At 32.6% G+C, this 27866-nt stretch overlaps 1 protein-coding gene across 3 annotated transcripts in view; it reads left to right on the plus strand.

Annotated features, from left to right (window-relative positions):
• The window catches only part of LOC114346561 (protein tramtrack, beta isoform), a 245363-nt gene extending 217705 nt beyond the window's left edge, over positions 1 to 27658 (plus strand). The window contains exon 5 of one of the 3 annotated variants that reach the window (XM_028297303.2): positions 26409 to 27658. In XM_028297303.2, coding sequence (XP_028153104.1) covers positions 26409 to 27643 — 1235 coding nt within the window. In that variant the 3' untranslated portion in view covers positions 27644 to 27658. Of the gene's footprint in view, positions 1 to 10171; positions 10455 to 20433; positions 20796 to 26408 lie in introns of those variants that run through there. The other 2 variants (XM_028297342.2, XM_028297425.2) reach the window with 2 other exon arrangements.
• The last annotated feature ends 208 nt before the right edge of the window (positions 27659 to 27866 follow it).

The following is a 27866-nucleotide window of genomic DNA, read 5'->3' on the forward strand; positions in this document are numbered from 1 at the left end:
AATATGATAGGAAATGACAAATTTATTATTATAAATATATAGGTAGAAAATTATAAAACTATAAACTAAATAAATTCTGTGTCCGAATCTTGTACTTCTTCTTCAAACTCCTCATCTGAGCTTAAATATTCATTCTTTTCTTCTTCGTCAGACTCCCCTCGAGACTCAGATTCTTCTTCTACATGAACTGTAGATAGTTGTAATATGCATTTAGAATTTATTAAAAATTAATTACTGATTAATTAATTGATTTGCTACGTATTCTCTGTCATTTTGTACGGAGTCGAAGCCTGCACAACCACGGGCGCATCTGAAGAAAGACTTGCCATTGTTGAGATGTGGTGTTATCGAATAATGTAAAAAAATAATGTACACAACACGTAACAAACGCGGAAACATTAAGAAAGATGAAAATTAGACAAGAAATACTCAACACTATGAAGGAAAAAAATGAGCTACTTTGGTCATATACTAAGAAATAAAAAACCTGATGTGATTGGTTATATAAGGAAAAGTATTAAGTATTGGTTTTAAAAGAAAGAATACGTAGCAACTCAATTAATTAATCACTAATAATCTTTTAATTAACTCTAAATACATATTATAACTATTTACAGATTAGGTAGAAGACGAATCTGAGTCTTGAGGGGAGTCTAACAAAGAAAAAGAGAATGAATATTTAAGCTCAGATGAGGAGTTTGAAGAAGAAGTACAAGACACAGAATTAATTTAGTCTATAGTTTAATACTTTTCTACCTATATATTTATAATAATACATTTGTTTTTTTTTTCTATCATATTTGCAAAATCTACAGTGATGAGCGCGCTAATAACCGGCAAAACAGCTCAAAAGATGGAAAACATAATACATCTCGAAACAAAAAGAGATGAAACTCTTTTTTTTTCGCAATGTGTTATGTTTTCAACCTTTTGAGCTATTTTGCCGGTTATTAGCTTGCTCATCACTGTATTGTATAGTACGTATTATTTTCCTTTAATTAAGAAAAAGTTACAACAACATGGTTATCGCTAGGTCACGTGATTTTTCCCGAGCGAACGGACTCGCTCAGTTAGAACAGAGGACGCAAACAGCTATCGGTATACGCTCTTTCTCACACTGGTGCTTACCTATAGCGCTTTTCATTTATATGCACCCGTAATTTGTTTGATCACATGGCAGTTGGAAAATTTCACCAAAAAAAACCTGTCTTTTTTAGAATATTTATTTTTAATATTAAAAAATACCCTGTCAAAATAACAATTGCACCTCCCTGCCCGGAAGGAGTGTACATAGCTATGCATGTATAGTTGTATATTTTATACTCGTTAATAGTATGTACAGATTCAGATGAAATCTTGTGAAGTTCAGATGCATCCCCTGAAAATAATCCTGGGACGCCCATGCAAGTATCTTGCAGAGTTAAAATCGCCCTCAAATCGCCTGGTCTGTTTATTTTCTTTATATTTGAATATTTAAATTTACTTTAAAGTCACGTCAATGGTATTTTTTGTAATATCAATTTTTGCCCTTTTTTTAACTTTGGGGGGGATTTTTGGGGAAAATAACCGCTACCCTCCAGCCAGACCGGCATTTTTGTATTAGGCTATCATAGAAAAGTCACCTGAAAAATTTTCAGGTTGCCTAAAATACCTACTCAAAAATGTCTCACAGCTCTTATACTATTAGTAGTAGGTGATAGTAAGGAAAATGTTTCAGTCGTGCTGCCTTAGTAACTGCTAAATGTATTTCTGGGGTAAATAGATATCTCTATTTTTTAATTTCTTTTAAATAGTTGCATAAACTGAGTCACACTCCATCTGAGTGTGCCCACGAACAAGGTGTTTTTGTATTATTGTGACATTATTCAAAACCACAAATTGCAGGAGAGCATTACTAAGGATTTTATGCTTATTTTGGTAGCCTCAGCTATTGCTTCAGATAATTATTTCACGATCTACTCCAGGAACTCAGCTTAAAATTAACTCTTCTAAATAATTTATCACCTAACAAATTTTGACGATTTCAGCTTGCCTTCCTACTTTCACATGACATCCAATGTTGTCATTAAACACCTAGGTCTGGATTCCGCGTATGAAAAAAAAGTTGATTAATAGCAAGCTGAAAATTTGTTAATAACTTAAGGGTGTCTAGTCGGACAAACTTTGATATATGAGAACACTGGAACAGGGGAAGTTTTAATTGTGGAACAGGTTAAAAATTTGGAACGGTCAGACCACGAAAACGGCACATGTATTTTGTCCGACAGAACAGACTTAAACTCTCCGAACAGAGATTAAACTCTCATGCAAAAATCAGGCTGCTATTTATCACCAAATGGGCGTTTTAATGAGTGGAACATGTAGAATATGTCAAATGACAGGAATTATGACAGGTGATAAATAGCAGTCTGATTTTTGCATGAGAGTTTAATCTCTGTTCGGAGAGTTTAACTTTGTTCTGTCGGACAAAATACATGTGCCGTTTTCGTCGTCTGACCGTTTCAAATTTTTAACCTGTTCCACAATTAAAACTGCCCCTGTTCCAGTGTTTCCATATATCAAAGTTGGTCCGACTAGACACCCTTAAGCTATTAACAAATTTTCAGCTTGCTATTAATCCACTTTTTTTCATACGCGGGATCCAGACCTAACCGTATAATTGTGGCAACAAAGCTTTGTTTTATAATACAGTGCAGATGCTTTTAGACAAGGTGACAGCTGTACTGTCTGTACGTTAAGGCAAATGATTTTGCACTTTTTTACTCCTTTTTCCTTATCCCCCTTGCTTCCTTCATTTGTTTCTTCTTGATATGTGACGCATAATCTTCATCAGAAAAATTACCAACGGTAAGCTGACAACAAGTATCGCACTGATCCTTCTTAGGCGTAAACAGTGAAATATTTTTTGAAACAAGAAGTTCTCTACAACTGGTTTCTGGACAGTCCTTCTTGTCCCGATTCCTTATATCTTTCTAAGTAGGTACAACCCATGCAACTGTTCTAAAGAAGAAATTATTGCAAGTAAAATTTAATAAAAAATTTTGTCCTGGTAAAAGGTATATTAGTTTAAAAAGCCCCTATAGGGCTACAAACATAAAAACAAAACGTTTTCGCTCTGTAACAAGAGCATCATCAGTGTTACAAGCACATGGTGAGCCACCCAAAAATACAAAGGATGAAACCTTTTACAAATAAACTAAAAGTCTTATATAAATATAAACATCCTAAAATCCAAAGGATGGATAAAATTCCTATGGATGTGGCTTTAGGGCAACATATGACTCCCACAGGTGGTAAGTGGGTTAATTAATTAGGTCATTATGTTATAAGAGGTGACAGGCAACTAGGGCTTACAATACCGAGCCAAAATCTCAATACCGGTATTTGGTATTTAAAATTTAAAATACCGGGATCCCGGTATTAAAACCGGTATTATGAATAAAAAATATACGCGTTATATTTATACTATCCTCAGTTGTTATATCGACTTGTTATTAAATAATATATGAAACTTATTAAATTTTGTTTTGAAATGAGTAGATATAACATTCCTAGAGAGTAGGAATAGATAGATACAAAAAATGTGCAAATAGAAAAACTATATATTTGGTTCTAGGATAAATTTTGCATATAATAGGATAGTACTGTTACTCATGAAATTTGCTATTTGTAAATTAATTTAATTTTAAAATATATTAATACAAAGATTAACTTACTGTGACAAATATTTTATATGGATTACTCTGTATTTAGACCGCTATATATTTTCAATTATTATTAATAATTCAGAAAATAAGTGAGCCTAATTTATACACCACAATACACAAAAAAATGAAAAATAGATCTGAAAATGTAAAAACAATTCTGATTAATAAATCTTTCGGCTTATTTATAAAATAAAGTAGTCTAATTTTAAATATTTAAGAATTTTTTAACTCAATTTTAAGAACTCATTTTATATATTTGTATACATAGTGTAGGAAACAGAGGTTGAACCTTGCAAAATGGACACAAGTCCGGTTTTATTTTTTTTCTGGTAGATCAGGGGGTGCTTATTATAAGACTAACTTTTTCTGAAAAAATTTCGCCCCGGAACCCCCTTTTTCACCCCTTTAAAGGGGGTAATTTGTGGTTTTTGCGGAACGTAGCCATTCCTGTACCTTTTACAAAAAATTTTTTTTATAGAAATATGAAGATGACTATATTTTCTATGATTTATTACCCGACAGCATATGTCTATCATCCACCGTTTAGCGGGGGTGGCGCCCCAAAGTTGACAAGTTTTTAAAAAAGATGTTTTTAAAAAAAATATATTTTTCCGTAACTGTAACGGAAATTAAGAAAAAGTCCTGCGACAATTTTTCACAAATAAGTGACTGATTTTTTGGTATAGGTTTCACTTAAGGGTAATTACCCTATTTTTAATTACAGGGTGTTACATTTTAAAAAACCCCTTTTTATACCATCTGAACCGTTTATGCTAGAGTAAAAAGAATTTCAGAGATTACCCACGTACTGGTGCTATTTACAAATTTGTATAATTTACCCCCATTTTTTCCTCGGAACCACCCCAAAAAAAAGAATAATTAATAAATAAAGCTATTTTCTTGAAATCCTTCACACACAATGCCCTTTATTAATATGATTCATATATCATTTTGTGCACGTTATTATTACCCATGCTTGGACACCAAAAGCGATTTCCTAGTGCAACCCCTATAGCCAAAAAAAAAGTAAATAAAATGGGGGTTGAATTTTTTTTTGTTTTTTGCTTTTTGATCCATATGGGCATATGCTTCATCAATTCTGCTTTTCAAAAATATATATGGTTATTGCAACATTCCTGCGGAAACCACCCCTATCCTTGAAAATATACTGCAGAAACTACCCCTATCCCTTGGCGAGCGTGTTTTTACGATTTTCTCATTACCTATGCATTATTTTTAAACAAAACTTATACAAGGTTAAAGACCTCTATTAACTCTAAGAATTAGGCCCTATTCATTTTTTTCGTAAAAGCAACCTTTACGGCACAGTGGCGCCGTAAACTTCGTGATATGCTTTGGCGGGCTCCAGTTTTTGTTTTTTATTTCGTCACTTGTTTGTTTTATTGATAAAATACTTATGTAAAATAAAACAACACAGTATTAGCTACAAATTATGACCTATACACATTTTACATACTTTGCCCCCAAAGCCACAGTGGTGGCCCAAAATCAATTTTTGAATATTTTCGCCACCTACACGCATTTTATTTCATTAATGCTACCTTAATAGCACAATATTCACCCTTAAGTGGTCGCTAAGCAGTGGCGGATCCAGGGAGGGGTGATGGGGGCGATCACCCCCCCCTCTCACACCCAAAGTGATATTACATTTAAAGGTTATAAAAATATTCATTTATTTTTATAGAAATTTAGCCAATTGGCACCCCCCTTAACGATGCTGGATCCGCCACTGTCGCTAAAACATATAAAGTACGCCATCATTTTAAAAATAATAATATAAGTATTTCTATAAAAATAAATGAATATTTTTATAATCTTTAAATATAATATCACTTTTGGTTTGAGGGGAGGTGATCGCCCCCATCACCCCTCCCTGGATACGCCACTGCTTAGCGACCACTTAAGGGTAAATATTGTGCTATTAAGGTAGCATTAATGAAATAAAATGCATGTAGGTGGCGAAAATATGCAAAAATTGATTTTGGGCCACCACTGTGGCTTTGGGGGGCAAAGAATGTAAAATGTGTATGGGTCATAATTTGTAGCTTACACTGTGTTGTTTTATTTTACATAAGTACTTTATCAATAAAACAAACAAGTGACGAAATAAAAAACAAAAACTGGAGCCCGCCAAAGTATATCACGAAGTTTACGGCGCCACTGTGCCGTAATGGTTGCTTATACGAAAAAAATGAATAGAAGCTAATTTTTAGAGTAAATAGTGGTCTTTAACCTTGTATATGTTTTGTTTAAAAAGAATGCATAAGTAATGAGGAAATCGTAAAAACATGCTCGCCAGGGGATAGGGGTAGTTTCTGCAGTATATTTTCAAGGATGGGGGTGGTTTCCGCAGGAATGTTGCAATAACCATATATATTTTTAAAAAGCACTATTGATGAAGCATATTTCCGTATGGATCAAAAAGCAAAAAACAAAAAAAAAAGTTTCAACCCCCATTTTATTTATTTATTTTTGGCTACAGGGGTTGCACTAGGAAATCGCTTTTGGTGTCCATGCATGAGTAATAATAACGTGCATAAAATGATATATGAAGCATATTAATAAAGGGCATTGTGTGTGAAGGATTTCAAGAGAATCACTTTATTCATTAATTCTTCTTTTTTTTGGGTGCTTCCGAGGAAAAAAATGGGGGTAAATTATACAAATTTGTAAATAGCACCAGTACGTGGGTAATCGCTGAAAGCCTTTTTACTCTAGCATAAACGGTTCAGATGGTATAAAAAGGAGTTTTTTAAAATGTAACACCCTGTAATTAAAAATATGCTAATTACCCTTAAGTGAAACCTATACCAAAAAATCAATCACTTATTTGTGAATACTTGTCGCAGGATTTCTTCCTAATTTCCGTTACAGTTAGGGAAAAATATATATTTTTTAAAAACATCTTTTTTAAAAACTTGTCAACTTTTGGGCGCCACCCCCGCTAAACGGTGGATGATAGACATATGCTGTCGGGAAATAAATCATAGAAAATATAGTCCTCTTCATATTTCTGTAAAAAATTTTTTTTGTAAAAGGTACAGGAAGGGCTACGTTCCGCAAAAACCACAAATTACCCCCTTTAAAGGGGTGAAAAAGGGGGTTCCGGGGCGAAATTTTTTCAGAAAAAGTTAGTCTTATAATAAGCACTCCTTGATCTACCAGAAAAAAAATAAAACCGGACTTGTGTCCATTTTGCAAGGTTCAACCTCTGTTTCCTACACTATACATGAGATTTAATAATTTGGTTGTAGAAGCTGATATGTATCACCGTTCGCCTTAAATTAATGACATTCGCGCTTTTAGAAAGCGATATAGATACTTGACTTGTATGTGTAATGAATGTGTTTAATAAATATTTTTTACAGTGATATTTGATATTGGTAGTTTATCTTCAAAAATAATTTCTTGTAATAGCAAAAAATATCTTAGAAGAAAGTTTATTGTGCATCAATTCCATTTTTATAAATTAAGCTAATACCGAAATACCGGTATTTTTATTATAAATACCGGTATCGAATACCGGAAAATATCGTCCGGGATCCTGGTATTCGGGATCCCGGAATCCCGGTATTGTAAGCCCTACAGGCAACTAATGATTAACAACATAATGACCTAATTAATTAACCCACTTACCACCTGTGGGAGTAATATGTTGCCCTAAAGCCACATCCATAGGAATTTTATCCATCCTTTGGGTTTTAGGATGTTTCTATTTATATAAGACTTTTAGTCTATTTGTAAAAGGTTTCAACCTTTGTATTTTTGGGTGGCTCACCATGTGCTTGTAACACTGATGATGCTCTTATTACGGAGCAAAAACGTTTTGTTTCTTTGGTTTTGGAACCATATAGGGGCTTTTTAAACTAATATACCTTTTACCAGGACAAAATTTTTTATTAAATTTTCCTTGTGATTAATGGTATACAGCCAGCTACAGGAAATTCTTCCTTGTGGATAAGAAATTATTTGTTCTAGGTAAACTGCCCTCTCAGCAGTAATAGGATTCAAGCTAAGGTAAAGAGTCAATATATTCTGCGGCAAACTTTGATTATACAGTTTTTTCTGTTTGATCTTTTCTTTTTGATCTTCTAGCAGAATTGGAAGGAGTACCATTAATATTTTTATCAGGTGCCATCCAATATTTTCCATTTTCGCGCAGTTCTGGCACGGCCAACTATTTACAGACAGTGTGTTGCAAAACGTTTCATTACACACTTGTTTTCGTTCATTATTTATTTTTAGGTCTTTTTCTAATTGGCCGAACTACTGTCCTATAAATCTTGGCCTTTGTTTCTATCCGTAGATGTGTGTTGCCCAGATAGTGAAAACCGAAAATTTTGACAAAACCTATTATTTGATCCCTAAATATGCTACTAAAATCAGAGCTAAGAAGTGGTATTGGCCAATATTCATATAATTTATTGTTGTGCATTCAGAGAGGGTATTTGGCTCCGAATTCAATCCTACTGCATCGATTTACTTGATATTTTCACTGTAAGTAGGGATTACCTCAAGACATAAAGTCTACCCTATAACCTATGGCGATTTTATCTTGGGGCTGGTTCTCACCCGTTCTCGGGACTGGACAATTTTTGATCGGGGTCTCAAAATCCCCACAGTGGCTAGAAAACCTAATTCTAAACAAAAACTGTTTTATAATTTTTTTAAACTCAATACTTTTTTAGTTATTCGTGGTTGAAAATTTGCCATTTTCATTGAAAAATGTCACCTTTTCGGACGTTTTTGCGAATACCTTAAAATTATGCATCGAACGAAAAAAACTGTATAAAACATTTTTGTAGCTTATGAAAAATCAAAGAGAATCGTTTCTTTATAAATCTTCTGGTTAGAATAAAAAAAAAAGAGATCTTGTAGACGAAAAAAGATTTTTTTTGTGTATGTTCAAATTGGTGTATTCAACTTAAAATAACAGAGTAAATTATTGATTTTAGGGGTATAATACTACCTTTTATAGCTAATACCTTTTGTAGTGCTTGAAAAGACCTTTAAAACGATCACTGCTAAATGTCGATTACGTTCAAACTAAGCGAGATATGGTGCAAACAAAATTGATGACTAATGTATTTTAAGGAAAGATGAGAAGTATATTTAACCCCTCATCCACCATAATTTAAATGCATCGTGTTCCTTCTACAATACCTTTTATTATAGTGTTATTTCTATGTTCAAAAAATTGAACGGGTTTAAAATGAATGGTTTTTGAAAAACATAAGATCAAATTATAGAGCGCATTCTTAAATTTTCTTAAAATATATTCCTTTTTCTTCATGTAACTCGAAAATGATAAGGAACTTTTTGAACATAGAAATAACACTATGATAAAAGTTATTGTATAAATAATAAAACGATGCATATAAATCTGGTGGAGAAGGGGTTAAACATACTTCGCATTTTATCTTAAAATAAATTAGTCATCAATTTTTTGCACCATATCTCGCTTAGTTTGAATGTTATCGACATTAAATGTAACAGTGTTCGTTTTAAAGGTCTTTTCAAGTAATTGATGGATTCGACCGTTGCTTGATGGAAGTTCATTTTATCTCACAATAAAACACTGAAAACGTTTGTTTTCTATACTTCCACAAAATTTATTACAGCTACGTGACTACAGCTGTTTCGGCAGAGTGCCTTTCTCAAGCGCGACAAAAGCTATTTGTAGCATTATACCCTTAAAATCGACAATTTCTCTGTTATTTTAAGTTGAAGATACCGACTTGAGCATGCACAAAAAATAACTTTTCACCTACCATATCTCTTTTTGTATTACAACTAGAAGATTTATGAAGAAAGGAATCTCTTTGATTTTTCATAAGCTACAAAAATATTTGAGGCCATGAGAGCCAAAGTGGCCTAACTGATAAGAACATTGCTTTACATAAACAAAGAAAATTATCAGAAGCTTTCAATATCCGATTGTTTTAGTAATTGTTAGCTTCTGATCATTTTCTTTGATTATGTAAAGTAATGTTCTTATCAGGTAAGTGATTCTGGCTCTCATGGCCTTATTTTATATAGTTTTTTCGTTAGATGCATAATTTTTAAGGTATTCGCAAAAAACCGTCCGAAAAGGTGACATTTTTCAATGAAAACCGCAAATTTTCAACCACGAATAACTTAAAAAGTATTTAGTTTTCAAAAAAAATTATAGTACAGTTTTTGCTTAGAATTAGGTTCTCTAGCCACTTTCGTAATTATTTTGAACAAAAAAATTTTCACCCTCCAAGATAAAAGCGCACATCGGCATAGTGTAGACTTTGCATGAGGAGATAAGTTTCTCAAAATTTCATTAAAATCCATGCAGTTGGATAGAATTCGGAGGTAATATCCTCTTTTTGCTCTCTTGACATGGTGTATTGTTATTATCAGTACATTCACGGCTTCTCTAAAACGAGTCAATAAATGAAATATTACTTTATTAGATTTTGAAGCAGTTCAATACCTAAAATTGACTCATACTAGAAGAATGATAAGTAGAGCATCAGCAGCTGAAGGATTTACGGAATTAAGATTCGATGGTAAAGACCATTTCATGGTGAAACGGGAAAAGCAGAGACGATGCCAAGGAGATAATTGCAAAGTCAAGCCACTAACATATTGTGGAAAATGTTCTATAACATTGTGCAAAAATTGTTTCGTACAATTTCATAAGCAATAAACTTATTTTTATTACATAGATGTAAATAAAAATTTTGATTACTATAACTGTTTTTAACTCATTCATACTTGCTATTTTGACAACCCTAAGTCTCAGTTCTCAGTGTCCTATTTATAGGATGGCTGGAAAATGTGTTATAACATTGTGCAAAAATTGTTTCATACGATTTCATAAGAAATAAACTTATTTAAAAAATACTAGATCCTTTGTAAAAGGTATCTTTAAAAGTCCCTAAATAAGGGTTATGTTACAACACAGAATTTTCGGATTAAAAAATCCATCATCTGTGTTAAAAAAGCCAATAATATGCATGCATGAGCCAACAAAATTTTTTTGGTAAAAACCCTTTAAATGTTGAAAAGTATTATTTACTACATATTTTTAATAATATTTTGTGATGTTGCAAATATTCCTGGATATTACTCAGGGCAACTCAAGACTCTTCCCACGGATGGGCCAAAATTCAAAAATGCAAAGATGTAGAATAATTTCGTGAATATTCCCGTATTTAGAACAAGATTATTGATAATTATGTATTAGAAAAATTTTTAAAATTTGAAAAAAAAATGGGCGTTAATAGGTTTGTTTCTTTCAGTCTTAATTTTTTTGTGTTTTTCTTATGTGTTGTTTAAATCTTATAAATGATTAAAAAATCAATTAATAACCAGTCTATATCTTCCACATTTACTTCATATTAGTCCTGTCGCCAGGGGGGTACAACGGCCTCCTTAATTCAGATGGACTTACCCAAGTTTTTTTTTTATATATGTTGACCCGCAGAATACGAATTTTTTGGGTAACAGTTGATCCGGATGTCGATAAGATTGTTATAGACAAAGAACTTGAGGAATTACATAACAGTGTTTTCTCGCAAAACAAAACATCTTTTTGTATTTTTTTGGGCCATTCTAGGCAAAAAATGTTCTGAGAAGTTTTTTCGTAGGATGCATAGTTTTCGAAATAACCGCGGTTGAACTTTCAAAAAATCGAAAAATTGCAATTTTTGAACCCGAATAACTTTTGATTAAAAAATAAAGTAGCAATTCTGCTTACCGCATTTGAAAGTTTAAGTCAAATTATATCGGTTTTGATTATTTGCATTGCTAAAAATTTATTATTTTATTGTTAAACAAAGCTATAAATACCTAGTGCGTTAGTGATGTTGTCAATGATTTCTCATTTAAAATCAAACGAGTAGGTAGAGTAGCTACAAGTGCAAGCGAGGCAATTTCTACGTAGCATGCGTTAAAATGCATGTATTAGGCACGGGAAACATTATGTGTTTATAACTTTGTTTAACAATAAAAAAATTAATTTTTAGCAATGCAAATAATCAAAACCGATATAATTTGACTTAAACTTTCAAATCCGGTAAGCAGAATTGCTACTTTATTTTTTAATCAAAAGTTATTCGGGTTCAAAAATTGCAATTTTTCGATTTTTTGAAAGTTCAACCGCGGTTATCTCGAAAACTATGCATTCTACGAAAAAACTTGTAGGAACACTTTTTGCTTAAAATGACCCAAAAAATACAAAAAGATGTTTTGTTTCGCGAGAAATCGCTGTTATGTAATTCCTCAAGTTCTTTGTCTATAACGATCTTATCGACATTCGGATCAACTGTTACCCAAAAATTCGTATTCTACGGGTCAAAATATATAAAAAAACTTGGGTAAGTCCATCTGAATTAAGGAGGCCGTTGTAACACCCCGGGCGACAGGACTATATTTGACATAGCCTGTAATTTTTAAAGCGAATACTTCCTATCGCTAACCAAGATTATAATGATTATTTCATTCATAGGAGATTCTGACCAATAGAAAGCTACAGAAATCTGAATTAAATCGATAATTTTTGATAATCTCCCGTCGTTAAGTATATTACGTCAGATGCCCTTCGTTGCTACGAAAAAATACATTCAGTGACATTAATGACAATTAATGTTTTAAAAATTATAAAAGTGATGACTTTCAATCGTCAAATATTTATAAAAACTGTGTGTTTAATGGTACTTACATAAATAAATTACAATAAAATTTTGGTTTTGAACAGTTTTATTCATGAAATAATCGCAACAAATTGCACTCGACCTCTGAAATTAATATAGAATTTTTGCTCTCGTGACACTTTGACATAATTTCACTCGCCTTCGGCTCGTGAAATTAAAACTGTCAAAGTGTCACTCGGGAAAAATTCAATAATTTCAGAGCTCTTGTGCAATTACTACTGATAATGAATAAACATAAAATGATGATGAATAAAATGGACTAAAATAAAATAGATAATCTTCTTTTTTGTTCGTCACAAATCAGTAGTTTTATTTTTACAATATATATAAAAATAAACAAAATTAGTTATTAAATATAAATAATGACAATATATATTATGAATACATTCTATATTATATTTAACACATTAGATCAAACAAAGTGACAAAATCGGCTAATTCGAAATAGTTGCCATTTACCTATCATAACATTGGACAGTTTAATATTCTATATAACGATTTACCATGAATGTGATTTAATGCTTGAGAAATGTCATGTATCCAGTGCCACAAAAAGGATTCTTCAAACATAGCTGCAGACAAAATCAGCCAAACTGATTTGCGATATCTAATGGAAGGTCATACGAAGCTGGTTTTGTTGAATATAGCATGATTATTTCATTCATAGGAGATTCTGACCAATAGAAACATACGAAAATAAAAATTATAGTGATAATTTTTGATAATATCCCGTCGTCAAGTATATTACGTCAGATGCCCTTCGTTGCGACGAAAAAATACATTCAGTTACATTAATGACAATTAATCTTTTAAAAGTTATAAAAGTGATGACTTTCAACCGTCAAATATTTATAACAACTGTGTGTTTAATTGTACTAATTTGTACTTACATAAATAAATTACAATAAAATTTTGGTTTTGAACAGTTTTTGACATAATTTCACTCCCCTTCGGGTCGTGAAATTAAAACTTTCAAAAGTGTCACTCGGGAAAAATTCGATTATTTTATAGCTCTTGTTAGTACATTCTTTCACGGTTTTTGCTCTAAATTTTAAAGAACCGCTTGAATTGACATGAAATTTGGCATACGCATAGCTTACATGTCAAAGAAAAATAGTGATATTGTGCCGATGTGTGCTTTTGACCTGGGGGTGACTTTCACCCCCTCGTGGGGGTTAAAAAATATATGTCCAATATTAGTCCGGAAATGGATAAACTGACCAATTTTAAGTAACTTTTGTTCTATAGAGCTTTTCCGCCAAGTCAACACTTTTCGAGTTATTTTCGAGTGAATATGTTCATTTTTCAACAAAATAACCACATTTTTAGACGGTTTTTCGCAAATAACTCAAAAAGTAAGTATTTTGCCGAAAAAAACGTTCTTACCAAAAATATAGCCTGTAAAAAAGTAAAAAAAATGGTGTACGCGTGAGGTCTCTGGACCTCGTAGAACCAGAGTTATAGCCAATGAAAAATAGGTTCATATTCGCCTAATTTCAAATAGAATATATCGACGTGAAATATCCAAAAAAATAAGCACTTTTTGGGGAAAACCTATTATGACTTTTTTAAAGTGTTTAAAAAAAGGTTTATTTCTGTTTTTATAAAAAGTCTCTAGAATCAAATATAAGCAAGTTATGCTCAAAATAAAGTTGGTCCCTTTTGTTTTGGCAAAAAAAAATCGGGAAGACCACCCCCTAATTAGCAACTTATATGAAATTAGTCGTTACCGTTCCACAAATTATTTTACTTATGTTGTGTTTATATGATCTGTAAGTTTCATCGATTCAAAGTGCTTATTTTTGAAAAAAATTGGTTTCAAAGTAAAATTTAAAAAAATTTTAATATGTAAAAATATAATATATTAAAATATGCTTTTTTCAAAATATCTTAAGAATTGTTAGAGATACCAAAAATCTCAAAAAACAAAAAATGTCAGCCTTGCTTTTCTGAATATTCTGTATTTTTTTGTTTTTCTGTAAGACAAAAATTGATTAAGATTTGGTGTTTCTAAATTTGCATACATTCGTGATCAGTGACTCGTTCAACCCCTTTTAAGTCAAGAAACTTGTGAAGTCGTAACGATTAAGTTCATTTGAGATACTAATTAGGAGGTGATTTTCCCGATTTTTTTACCAAAAAAAAATGACTTACTTTTTGAGTGTAACTTGTTTACTTTTGATGCTAAAAATTTTTTTTTATAAAACAAAAATGAAGCTTTTTCTAAACACTTTAAATAAGTTGTTATGAGTTTTCCCCGAAATGTGCTTTATTTTTGGTTATTTCACGTTAAAGTATTCCATTTGGAATTTGACGAATATGAACCTATTTTTCGTTAGCTATAACTCAGCTTCTACTAGGTATAGAGACGTGATATATACGCCATTTTATTAAATTTTTTACAGGCTATATTTTTCCTAATAATGTTTTTTTCGACAAAATACTTACTTTTTGAAAAAAAAAAACCGTGAAATCCTTTATAAAAAAACCATGAAGTCCTTTATAAAATGTTGTTCTGAAGCTATTTCCTTGTGGCATTTTTATAATTACGTATTTTTTTATGGGAAATAAGCCACAATTTTACTAAAAAATGAATTTATTAACGTTTCTTTTATAAAAGGTATATTTGTTAAAATCCCTATACAGGGCTACATCATAAAACAAACTGACCGATCATCATCAGTGTTTCTTGAATCGAACATAAACCACCAAAGTCAAAATATTAGGGTAAAAACCCTTTAAACTTAATCCGTCATAGGAACATATAAAAATGATGTGATTTTACACATGGATGTATAAAATATTCGATGTTCACTCACGAGGTACCATATAGCTAAATATGACTTGATCACATCATGGCTGTGTAGAAGCAAGTGTTACTTTTTGAGTTATTTGCGAAATACTGTCTAAAAGCGTGGTTATTTTGTTGAAAAAATGAACATATTCACTGGCAAATAACTCGAAAAATATTGACTTAATGAAAAAACTCTATAGAGCAAAAGTTACTTATAATTAGTCAGTTTATCCATTTCCGGACTTACTTTGGTCGTATATTTTTTCACCCCCAAGAGGGGGTGAAAACCACCCCCAGGGCAAAAGCACACATCGGCACATCACTTTTTTTCTTTGACTTGTTAGCTATGTGTATGCCAAATTTCATATCAATCCAAGCGGTTTTTTAAAATTTAGAAGTTTTGAAATATCCGTTAAAGAACGTACTATCTGCAATTACTACTGATAATACCACGATACTTTAGTGATAAGCAAACATAAAAGTTCAGTAGTATATAACGCGATATAAGAAGTAGTCACTTCTGTCGCAAGTGCCACGTGCCGTTATTTATTGCCGTTATTATAAAAAAATTAGAGGGAGTCAGTAAAATTTAGAGCGTGTAAGAAAAAAAATGGAGGCAAATACGATAAAATAGGAGGAAGTAATAAAATTGAGTGTAGTGAATGTAGGTAGGGGGCGATTGATTGTATCCCCCGGTAAAATCGCTAGTATACAATAAATTTACATAGGATATAACTATAAGTTTCACATTTTAAAGTTAGTTGCAAATATACAGGGTATTTAATAACACGCACCAACGGTGTGTGTGATTTTTTTTTAAATGAAACACCCTTTATTTTATTTTAAATTGTAGGTCCGCTTCATTTCCTTGTTAACAAGAATTTTTGTTACAACACACATCAACAAAGTTGTTGTGTGTTATACAGGCCATTTAAAAAGTTACAACCAAATTTCAATGAAAAACGTGACAAGTGCAACGCCTTGTATAATTAAAAAGGGGTAGGACAAAAACACAGACCTGTTGTAGGCATAGTTTTTAAATAATTATCATAATTGATAAAACATATTGATTTTGCCAAAACTCTTTATTAGTCCACATTGTGAGGCCGCTCCTGACTGAAAACATTTCTGATTCGGTTTCTTTGCGGATTCCTGTTCAAAAATGTCTTCTTAATCATATCTGAAGGGCGCCGAGCTAAATTTTTGAAGGGACATTTTTAAACAATTTTTTTAAACAAATTCAAATAACACCGTTTTTGCGCCAGATTTTTTTAAATTTTTTGGGCCATTTTAAACAGAAAGGTCTCTTTATTTTTTCTCGAGCTTTCGAGGTTTAACCGATTTAAAATCTGAAAAATGGGAAAATACGCATTTTAAATGCTTAAAAACTCATGCGAGTTATTATTCTTTTCTAAGTGCCTAAATTCAATAGGACTTTTCAACGCTTCTCATTTGTTTCGAGCTTCTGTCATATGTCGTATATTTGTATTATACACGGATTATACGACATATGACAAGCTCGAAAAAAAAAATGATAAGCGTTGAAAAGTACTATTTCAAGATTCTGCCGAGTAATCGGGGCTTATTTTAATATAGACCGTTGTTTTTTAATCGTCAATTATGCCTGTCCACTCGAATTTTAGGCCGCTGTGCCGAGGCGGCGCGGCGCTTTGCTGCCGGCAAAAGCGGCAATATACATGGTGTTTCTGTGTCGCGTTACATAATGGACGTATTTAATTGGCACATTGGCAATAAATTATTAAAAAAAGAAATAATAATAAATTACACAATTTTATTTAATCTGAAGTACTGCAGGTACTGAGGTTGCTCCCGTATTAATAATGTTTCTGATTCGGATTCCTGTTCAAAAATGTCTCCTTTAATCATATCTGAAGGGCTCCGGGCGAAATTTTTGGGCATAAATTATTTTAAAAATTTTTTAAACTCGTTCAGCTTCCCGCCGACACTGTGTCGGCATGTGAGTTTCATCAAAGGTACCGACGACGCACAAGTGTCGGCGGTGGTACCTAGTTACTAAATGAACCATTATGAGCTTACGTACCTTACGTAAGGTCTGTTTACGGTAAAGGCACGTTGCGTAGGTCTATAACTTAAAATTTCCGTCCGCGGTTTCAGTGTAACAGTTGTAATAATATCGAAATGGCGAATAATTTTAGTGCGGGACCATCTAAGTCAGAAAGACCAAGAATTCGAAATTGTAATAACCTAATACGTGCATTAGCATTCTGTTCAGACTCAGATGATGAACCATGTGAAGATTCCGGTAGTGAGTAGAGTGGTGCTGAAAAATTTGGCCGAAGAATGTGCAGATGACATCCCTGAACCAGAAATCGAACTTGTGGTTCCTGAAAAACCTCTAGTACTGCAGACAACTTTGCAATGGGCGGAGAATCAACCTAATCTTTAAAAGATCAAGTTCACTGGACAACCAAAATTGAAAGTGGCGCTACCATAGCCGTAATATAATAAGAAAAGACGAGGCATACTGAGCAAAATATATTAACTCGCGGGCAGTCGATCGGTGGTCTACCTATCTCTTTTTACCGAGCTGTCTCACCCATGTGACAGACAAAGATGGCTAGACCACTCAAAGTGAATATTGGCCAATGACGTCGAAGAAAGCTACAATATCTAGGACACGTAATTAGGAGATAGCGATATGAAATGCTAAGACTGATAATACAGGGAAATATAAGAGGAGGAAGGAGTATAGGAAGAAGGAGAGTGTCATGGTTGAAGAATTTAAGGGACTAGTTTAAATGCAGTTTAGAACTTTTCAGAGCAGCGGTAGATAGAGTGAAGATAGTGATGATGATATCCAACCTCCGATTGGGGACGGCATTTGAAGAAGGTCTCGCAAGACAGTTGCTAGAGAGGAGTGCTTACTGTACGGCAAACTCTCAGATCGGGACGAAAAGAAACGCCAGTCGAACTAGGTAAGGCAAAACTGAAAACAGGAGAATCGATTCAATTTTATAGGGGAGGTATATGTGTAGAAAAGTGGAAAGACAAACGAGAAGTACTTTATATTTCTACTGAGCATGCTAATAGCATGACAGAAGTCACTTCCAAGTCTGGAAATATAAAAACTAAACAGACACCCTTAAATCAGTATAACAAACATATATTTTGTCGGACATTGGGCTCCAAGATCAAATGCTGTCATATTATCCATCGCATAGGAAAACCATTCATTGGTATAAAAAAGTCGGTATGTACATCATTGAAATGATGCTATTCGCTCCGTGCATGACTGACGCGACACCTAGCGCCTTCATCTGACATTTTTGGATCCTACAATTTTAGGTTAAGCATATGATAGATACTATTGTGAAGTTGCAAATTATTAATTAGTTTTTTAACGATATTTTTCCAATTTATGTATAAAATGAATGTATTTTTAAGAAATGGGTTTCTAAAAATTCATCACAATTTATCTTTTCAACCCCAAACAGGACAGAAAGGGAAAAATCTATCCCCGTTTTTAAACAATGAGAAATATTTAAAATTTACTGCGCTATAATGCTTGGCTTGTTTGCAATTGGTTTAAGCAGACAAGTTTACTCCATTAAATTATGAAATTTTGACAGTATTGACATTTATGAAAATTTGACACTATCGACATTTAAAATTCATAGATTAATTAAGTTATATTCATAGACGTATAATATACATATTATCATAGACTGAGCCTACCTTCCGCGCTTCCTGTTGACAAGATCTCTTGGACAGGTTTGCGGTATCTCTGTCTAGCACAGTGTATCGAGAAACTAACATGAAACTAAGTGGGGGTATAGGCACGGAAGGAGAGGACTACTGTCGCATCGCAGCTTTACTATGCTTAAGAGTGAAACAGCACTGAGCCAAATAATAAAGATGGTGTTGGCACTTCGTTCTGAATGACACTCTGTCTATGATAATATACAGAGTGTTCCAACGAAAACTTGACCCCCCCCTCAGAAACTCAGAAACTAAGAGTTAGTGAAGAAACTAAGGGGCACGAATTTTCATGCAAAATTCATGCCCTCCATTGTAACCCCCTACTGCCCCCCAGTTTTTTAAATAGCAAGTGTAGTCGAGTTACACATCATTTGTAAGGTATTTTTTTTCTGTACACGACCCTCTATTTTTTTTAATTTGCGGAATAACTTTAAAGACAATTTTGGATTTAACTAATTTATAATACATTTGTTAGTCGAAAATTATCTTTAAACTTATTACGTAAATTAAAAAAACTAGAGTGTCGTGTAGAGAAAAAAAATTACCTCTCAAATGATGTGCCAATCGACCACACTGTATATGTATATGGTTATATTGGCAAGTTTTTGTGTTTTCTGAGTTAATCCTTTAATTGTTATATTTTTTAGTCTGCATTTATGTAAAACATTGTTGTTTTTATAACTTTAGCGACGTATTATTGTTAAAGTTTTATAAGTTGTCCGATACTGGATTGCCGTCGAAGGCCGACATGGTCATCCAAAAAGAAGATGAATCTAGTGATTTTTATAGTGGAATGATTGGGTGTGAGTCTGTCTTTTGAGTTTACTCCTTTCAGTTTAAATCTAATTTATATGTAATTATTGGAGATCTATAAAAACTACACTTACTATTTTGGCTATTATTAGCACAATTAAATCGCCGCCGCCTTCGAAAAGTGTAACTCCGAAAAATGCCGTTAAGAGTAGAACTGTCAATGAACGCCGCGAAAAATTTATTAAAAAATATAAAAACGTATTTTGGATTATATGATTGATAATTATAATCCCAAATAAAGTGGTATCGAAAAGATTTATTTTTTGGGGAGTATCAGCAAGAAACATCATTTCTGTTTGTGGGTTCACGAGAATTATAAATACTAAAAAGTTCTCAAAAATAATTGTTTTCGTCGGCAGAAACAGAAACAGAAAGGGAAATAATTGTTTTCGTCGGCATATTTTATGAACTAAATCTTTTCGTTATAAATATTTTTTGAGTTATAATCTTCGCGGACACGCATATAAAAAAATTGTATCGCCAACACGTATCAAAAAGTTATTATTTTCACTGGAAATGTATTAGGAATCACATTAATCATAGGTACCAGCGAAATACGCAATATTTATTTACCATAGTTGATAAAATTTGTTATACAATGACAATGACATTACAAGGATAGCTCCAATATTGTCATATTTCGCCGCTACTCACGCTGGCATCGTTTCAGATTACCCCCACCATGGTCACGCACGGAGCGAATACGATGCGAATAAATACTCGACACCAAATATATCATTTCTTGATTTTCATCAACCAATCGTAGAAGTTTTGTTGCCGGATGACGACATTAACCGACGGGAAACGAACAATGCTAATGGAGAAAAAGGTCCAAAGCTACATCTTCCATCTATGTGCGAAAAGGGTGAAAATGGAAGAAAACTGCGAAAACGATGTCGTTGGTGCTCGAAGCAAGGAATTCGCAAAGATGCCATGTACTACTGCAAAAAGTGTACAGACTCACCAGGACTGTGTTTAGAGCCTTGTTTTGAGGCATACCACAGTAGTCTACAGTGATAATGATATCTATTTTCGTTTCGTTTTGTCAGTTCAAGTTTTTTAACGTTGGACATTTTTTGCATTGTGATATAATACAATTTTTTTTTTAATTTTTGATCACTTGTAAGTAAACTTTTTTTATAATTTTTAAAATAGCTATTATACTATTTTTATTATATCATGTCATTTTTATTTGGTTGATATTCCAATCCTCGACAAATCACGACAAGCGTGCGTCAATGGGCACCGGGTCTAGAAACACATAGGCAGTACCCACGACGCGACGCACCGTATGCGTCATACGTTTTAAAGCAAAAAAGTGTGGATAATATTGCAAAACATGGTCATATTACCATCCCTCAGAATAAAAAGAGGTAGTATTGAATTTTTAAGAACATGGTACCAGCCATGTGGTTCTTGTTCAATATGGGCATCGAACGTGTTAAACAAATTCAAAAGACACCTGTTTTCATCTGAAAAATACTTTTTTCTACGAGCGTGGAAAAATGTCTACTTTCGCGCACGCGTTTTAGTTTAGAAAGTTTCACTTTTCCGCACGCGTTTAGATATTTTAATATGGCCTTAAAATAATTATAATACATGCAATAAACTAATATTTAGATATTGTTTACTATTTTGTTTCAAATGTATCTTAGGGTGTTCCTGTTTTAATGAAATTAACGCTACAATTCGATGAAATAAAATTATTTTGACATAATATTCGAAAGTCAAATTGGTAGACAATAACAGTCGTTTTGAATCATCGTCATGGAAACCAAGATCGTCGTCATGGTAACTAATTATATTGAAAGTTTGGATTTGACAACCTTGTCAAAGAATTAATTTGTGTATGTATTTTCATATTAATTAAATTAATTGATTAAGATTTGGTCATTTTTTAAAGACTCGTAGAAAAAATATTGTCCCTAACTCTTGCAGAAAGTCTCTTTTCCGCACTCCCGCTTCGCGTCGTTCGGCAAACTGCAGTCGCGTGCGGAAAAGTATGACTTTCTGCACTTGTTAGGAAAATAACTATTTTAGGTTTTTTGTGTCATTTTAAGCAAAAATGTATGTTTTATTTTTCTCAAAAATTGATAGTTTTCGAGTTATAACCGATTTAAAATCTAAATATTGGGAAAATACGCATTTTCTAGGCTTCAAACCTCATTGCAAGTTATTATTTTTGAGGTTGCCGAGTGCCTAAATTGAAGTTTAAACATTCAATTTCAAGATTATGATGAGTAATCGGACTTATTTCAATAATAACCGTTTTTTAATTGTTAATTATGCGTAACCACTGCTCAGCGCGGCACCTTAAAATTTAAGTGGACACGCATAATTAACAAATAAAAACCTACGGTATATATTGTACTATGCCCGATGACTCACTAGAATCTTGAAATTGAATGTTTAAATTTCAATTTAGGTGGCAGCCTCAAAATAATAATTTCAAAACATTAGTTTTCAAGCCTTGAAAATGAGTATTTTCGCACTTTTCATATTTTAAAACTCGAAAACTTACGACAATAGACATTTTTTGTTTAGAATGACCCAAGAAACAAAAAAATATTTTTCGGAGCAAAAAAGGTGATTGTTGTTTGCTTAAAAACATTGTTTAAACAATTTCTGCCTAATATTTCGCCCGGCTCCCGTCAGATTTGTTTAAAAAAGACATTTTTGAGAGCGGCCTCACAAACAAACCTGAACATTTGTTGTTGCATCAGTTTTCGCGTAAGTACGTATAATATGTATAAATGCGACAGAAACGTACCATAGAGCGCACAGCGCCGGCTTAAAAATCGGATGGACGCGCATAATTAACAATTAAAAAACAACGGTCTTTTGAGTTAGATCCCATTACTCTTCATAATCTTGAAAGTGAATGTATACACTTCAATTTAAGCACTTGGAAACGTCAAAAATAATAGTTTATCTACATAATATGGACTTTTAAGGGCCGAAAATGCATATGTTTACATTTTTCACATTTTAAATCGCTTAAAACTCGAAAACTATCAACTTTTGAGAAAAATGACAATCCTTCTTGTTTATAATGACCCAAAATTATTTTGTGATCTCTTTGAAAATATTCTGTTATTTTTTGAATTTGTTTAAAACAATTGTTTAAACAATTTCTGCCCAAAAATCTCTTCAGATTTTTGTTTAAAGGAGATATTTTCGAATAGGAATTCGCAAGGAAACTGAGTCAGACATTTCAAGATTTCTTGTTTTCTTGACAAGAAATCTTAGTATTGACATAAAATTTCTTGTCTTGTCTTGAAATCTAAAATTAGCTCTTGTCTTGATCTTGTCTTGAAATCAAGACAAGATCTGTAAATTTTCAAGAAGTTGGCGACCCCTAATTGTTGTACTTTTTTATTCTTTGTATTGTACAAATAACAACCAGATAAACATAACTAAACAAAAATAATGTTTAAAGGTTATGGTTTTAACGGATGCATAATTTACAGAATACAAAATAGTCCATTCTTTCACGGTTTTTGCTCTAAATTTTAAAGAACCGCTTGGATTGACATGAAATTTGGCATGCGCATAGCTTACATGTCAAAGAAAAAAAGTGATATTGTGCCGATGTGTGCTCTTTCCCCTGGGGGTGACTTTCACCCCTTCTTGGGGGTGAAAAAATATATGTCCAAAATAAGTCTGGAAATGGGTAAACTGACTAATTTTAAGTAACTTTTGTTCTATAGAGCTTTTTCGCCAAATCAACACTTTTCGAGATATTTGCGAGTGAATATGAACATTTTTCAGCAAAATAACCACATTTTTAGACGGTTTTTCGCAAATAACTCAAAAAGTAAGTATTTTGTCGAAAAAGAAAACGTTCTTAGCAAAAATATAGCTTATAAAAAAGTAAAAAAAATGGTTACGTCTCTGGATTTCGCAGAACCAGAGTTATAGCCAATGAAAAATAGATTCATATTCACCAAATTTCAAATAGAATATTTAGACGTGAAATATCCAAAAAATTTAGCACTTTTTTGGGAAAACCCATTATAACTTTTTTAAAGTGTTTTAAAAAATCTTTATTTCTGTTTTTACAAAAAGTTTCTAGCATTAAATTTAATGAAGTTACGCTCAAAATAAAGTTGGTCCCTTTTGTTTTTGCAAAAAAAAAATCGGGAAGACCAACCCCTAATTAGCAACTTAAATGAAATTAATCGTTGCCGCTCCACAAATTATTTTACTTATGTTGTGTTTATATGATCTGTAAGTTTCATCGATTCAAAGTGCTTATTTTTGAAAAGAATTGGTTTCAAAGTAAAATTTTTAAAAATTTAAATTTTGAAAAATATGCTTTTTTCAAAATAACTTAAAAATTGTTAGGGATACCAAAAATCTCGAAAAACAAAAAAAGTCAGATTTACTTTTCTGAATATCATGTATTTTTTAGTTTTTCTGTTAGACAAAAATTGATTAAGATTTGTTGTTTCTAAATTTGCATACATTCGTGATCAGTGACTCGTTCAACTCCTTTTAACTACAGCCCTTTCAATAATAAGGACTTTGAACCGATGAAACTTACAGACCATATAAACAATATATACACGAGTCAAGAAACTTGTGAAGTCGTAACGATTAAGTTCATTTAAGATACTAATTAGGGGGTGATTTTCTCGATTTTTTTACCAAAACCAAAAGGGACTAATTTTATTTTGAGCGTAACTTGTTTAATTTTGATGCTAGAAATTTTTTTTATAAAACAAAAATGAAGCTTTTTTAAACACTTTAAATAAGTTGTAATGAGTTTTCCCCGAAATGTTCTTCATTTTTGGTTATTTCACGTTAAAGTATTCCATTTGGAATTTGACGAATATGAACCTATTTTTCATTAGCTTTAACTCTGCTTCTCCTAGGTGTAGAGATGTGATGTATACACCATTTTTTTAAATTTTTTAGGGGCTATATTTTTTCCAAGAACGTTTTTTCGACAAAATACTTACTATTTGAGTTATTTGCGAAAAACCGTCTAAAAGCGTGGTTATTTTGTTCAACAAATGAACATATTCACTGCCAAATAACTCGAAAAGTATTGACTTAGTGAAAAAACTCTATAGAACAAAAGTTACTTAAAATTAGCCAGTTTATCCATTTCCTGACTTTCTTTGGACGAATCTTTTTTCACCCCCAAGAGGGGGTGAAGACCACCCCCAGGGCAAAAGCACATATCGGCACAATATTACTTTTTTTCTTTGACTTGTTAGCTATGTGTATGCCAAATTTCATGTCAATCCAAGCGGTTCTTTAAAATTTAGAGGTTTTGCAATATTTTACCCTTAAGAGGAAACAGTAGCGATCAACAGGTAGCGAAAACGCGTTCCAAGATTGTGGCTGTAATTTTGAATATTTTTTCGAGATATTTGGCACACGTATTCGTAATATAATAAAGAATGGCGGTACAGAGCCCAATTTGAAGAATATATTAATATGTGTAAATTACTCTGTAATTAAATACAATATTAAAAAAACGAGCCTGTATCGCCATTAAGAAGAACAAAAAAATACACTTTCTTCAAATAAACTTTTTTATCCGATGCCTAGATTTTGTGTCATTTTGGAACTACTAAAATTTTTTATTCCATTAGTAGTTCCAAAATGACACAAAATCTAGGCATCGGATAAAAAAGTTTATTTGAAGAAAGTGTATTTTTTTGTTCTTCTTAATGGCGGTACAGGCTCGTTTTTTTCATATTGTATTTAATTACAGAGTAATTTCCACATATTAATATATTTTTCAAATTGGGCTCTGTACCGCCATTCTTTATTATATTACGAATAAGTGTGCCAAATATCTCGAAAAAATATTCAAAATCACAGCCGCAATCTTGGAACGCGTTTTGGCTACCTGTTGATCGCTACTGTATCACCTTAGAGAATGGACTAAAAATATTTTTAGCAGATGCCAAAATTTTAGAACCTCTAAAATTTAACGGAAGTATTACAGAATACACCCCTCTTTGCTGCTACATAGACAAGTAGTATTCCTACTTCCATGAAATTGTTATTATTAGAAATATTGCATAATTGGGTTATATACACAAATAAGAATTCCACAATATACAGGGTTTCACGTGAGTGTTATAAGATAGGATTTTTTAAAATCATGATATAATAAGGGAACGAAATCTTCTATTTTGGCAACGTTGCACTTTTAACTATAAAATATAATAGCCATTATAATCTATCGATCAAAAAAAGTTTCAGCTTGTGGGTATGAAATCGACCTTTTTCGACAAATGCCACCCACATATACAGTTCTGTTGCAAAATGCAAGGACACGACCACTTTTTTATTAAAATTGAATTAAACTAAATTTACTGCATTTTCAGGATATTTCAGTTATTATTACAGCCTTATATACATTCCGGATACAGAATACCTTTTCAGACATCAAAGAAAAACCATATCAATTTTAGTTATTTCGGAGTCAGTGACTAAATGCGACAGAAGTCTTTAGGCTCCATCATGCAGGTGCTGACTGATCACTCAAGATAAATTTTCAAATAAATCTTCACATTTTCCTTAACGGTTCTTTTACTTAATTTATTTTATACTTATTTAATAAATCACTATTCAATATTTGTATCCTTCATTGACTGTTTACTGATGTGTTTTTCATTTCAGTACTTCTTTACAAGAATTTAGAAGAGGGATCATTACAGCGAGCAGTGCTAGATGGATACGAATTTAGAATCGAGAAAAGGGGTTTGCCGACCACACCGTGGAGGTGTACTCAAAAAACCAGAGGATGTAGAGCCCGATTTACTGAGTTTAATGATACCTTGCGAATAAATAGAACCATTGACCATACACACGCCCCAACTTTCGAAGGCAATTTGGATGAATATGCTGTATCAATCTTTCAAATAATATATTATCCCGTTAGTAATCGAAGGGTAAAAAATCTTCAAAGCGGCGTAAAATATTCTGAGCAGAAGAGAATGAATATTTTGAAACAATCTTTAAGATCACAAATGCGTAAGAGATTTCTAAATGTTAGCAATATACTTATGCCACAATCACTAAAACGCTCTAAAAATAAATCGCTCGGCAACTTACCTCGCGAGAAAAAAGTTCATCGTACAGAACAAGAATCCGACAATCCCGATCTTCTACTTGCTAAAGATAAATCGCTGGACAACTTACCTCCCCAGAAAAAAATTCACCACCGTGCAGAACAAGAATTCGATACTCCCAATCCTCTACTTGTTAAAAATAAATCGCTAGACAACTTACCGCGCGAGAAAAAAGTTCACCTTACTCAACAGGAATTCGATACTCCCAGTCCTTTACTTGTTAAAACCAAATCGCTAGACAACTCACCTCGCCAGAAAAAAGTTCACCGTACAGAACAAGAATTCGATAATCGCGATCCTCAACTTGTTAAAAATAAATCGCAGGACAACTTGCCTCGTGAGAAAAAAGTTCATCGTCCGGAACAACAAATCGATAATCCCAATCCATTATTCGTTAAAAATAAATCGCTGGACAACTCACCTCGCCAGAAAAAAGTTCAGCGCGTAGAACAACAATTCGATAGTCCCGATCCTATACTCGTTAAAGCCAAATCGCTGGACAACTCACCTCGCCAGAAAAAAGTTCAGCGCTTAGAACAATTCGACAATCCCGATCCTATGCTTGTTCAAAATAAATCGCTAGGCAACTTACCTCGCCAGAAAAAAGTTCAACGTGCAGAACAACAATTCGATAAGCCAGATCCTCCACTTGTTAAAAATAAATCGCTGCACAACTCACCTGGCCAGAAAAAAGTTCATCGTGCAGAACAAGAATTCGAGAACCCCGATTCTTTACTTGTCTTAAAACGAGTCACTAAATTAAGAAAAAGTTATCTTAACTAAACAATAAGTAGTCTTTACTCAACAATTTCTTTCCCTCGATGCATATTGAGAAGTTTGATCTAGGAACTATTGTGTATTGTTTTTTTATATTTTATTTTGATAGTAAATTGTACTCTTTTTCCTTGATTTACTTATCGGAGATCATTTAGAAGTTTAAGCAATCTTGTGTAAAAAAGAGTGAGCCCCACATTAGTAGTACTTTCTACTGCGTTTATTTTTCAAT

This window comes from Diabrotica virgifera, chromosome 7, assembly GCF_917563875.1.
Source record: "Diabrotica virgifera virgifera chromosome 7, PGI_DIABVI_V3a".
NCBI classification, from domain to species: Eukaryota; Metazoa; Arthropoda; class Insecta; order Coleoptera; family Chrysomelidae; genus Diabrotica; species Diabrotica virgifera.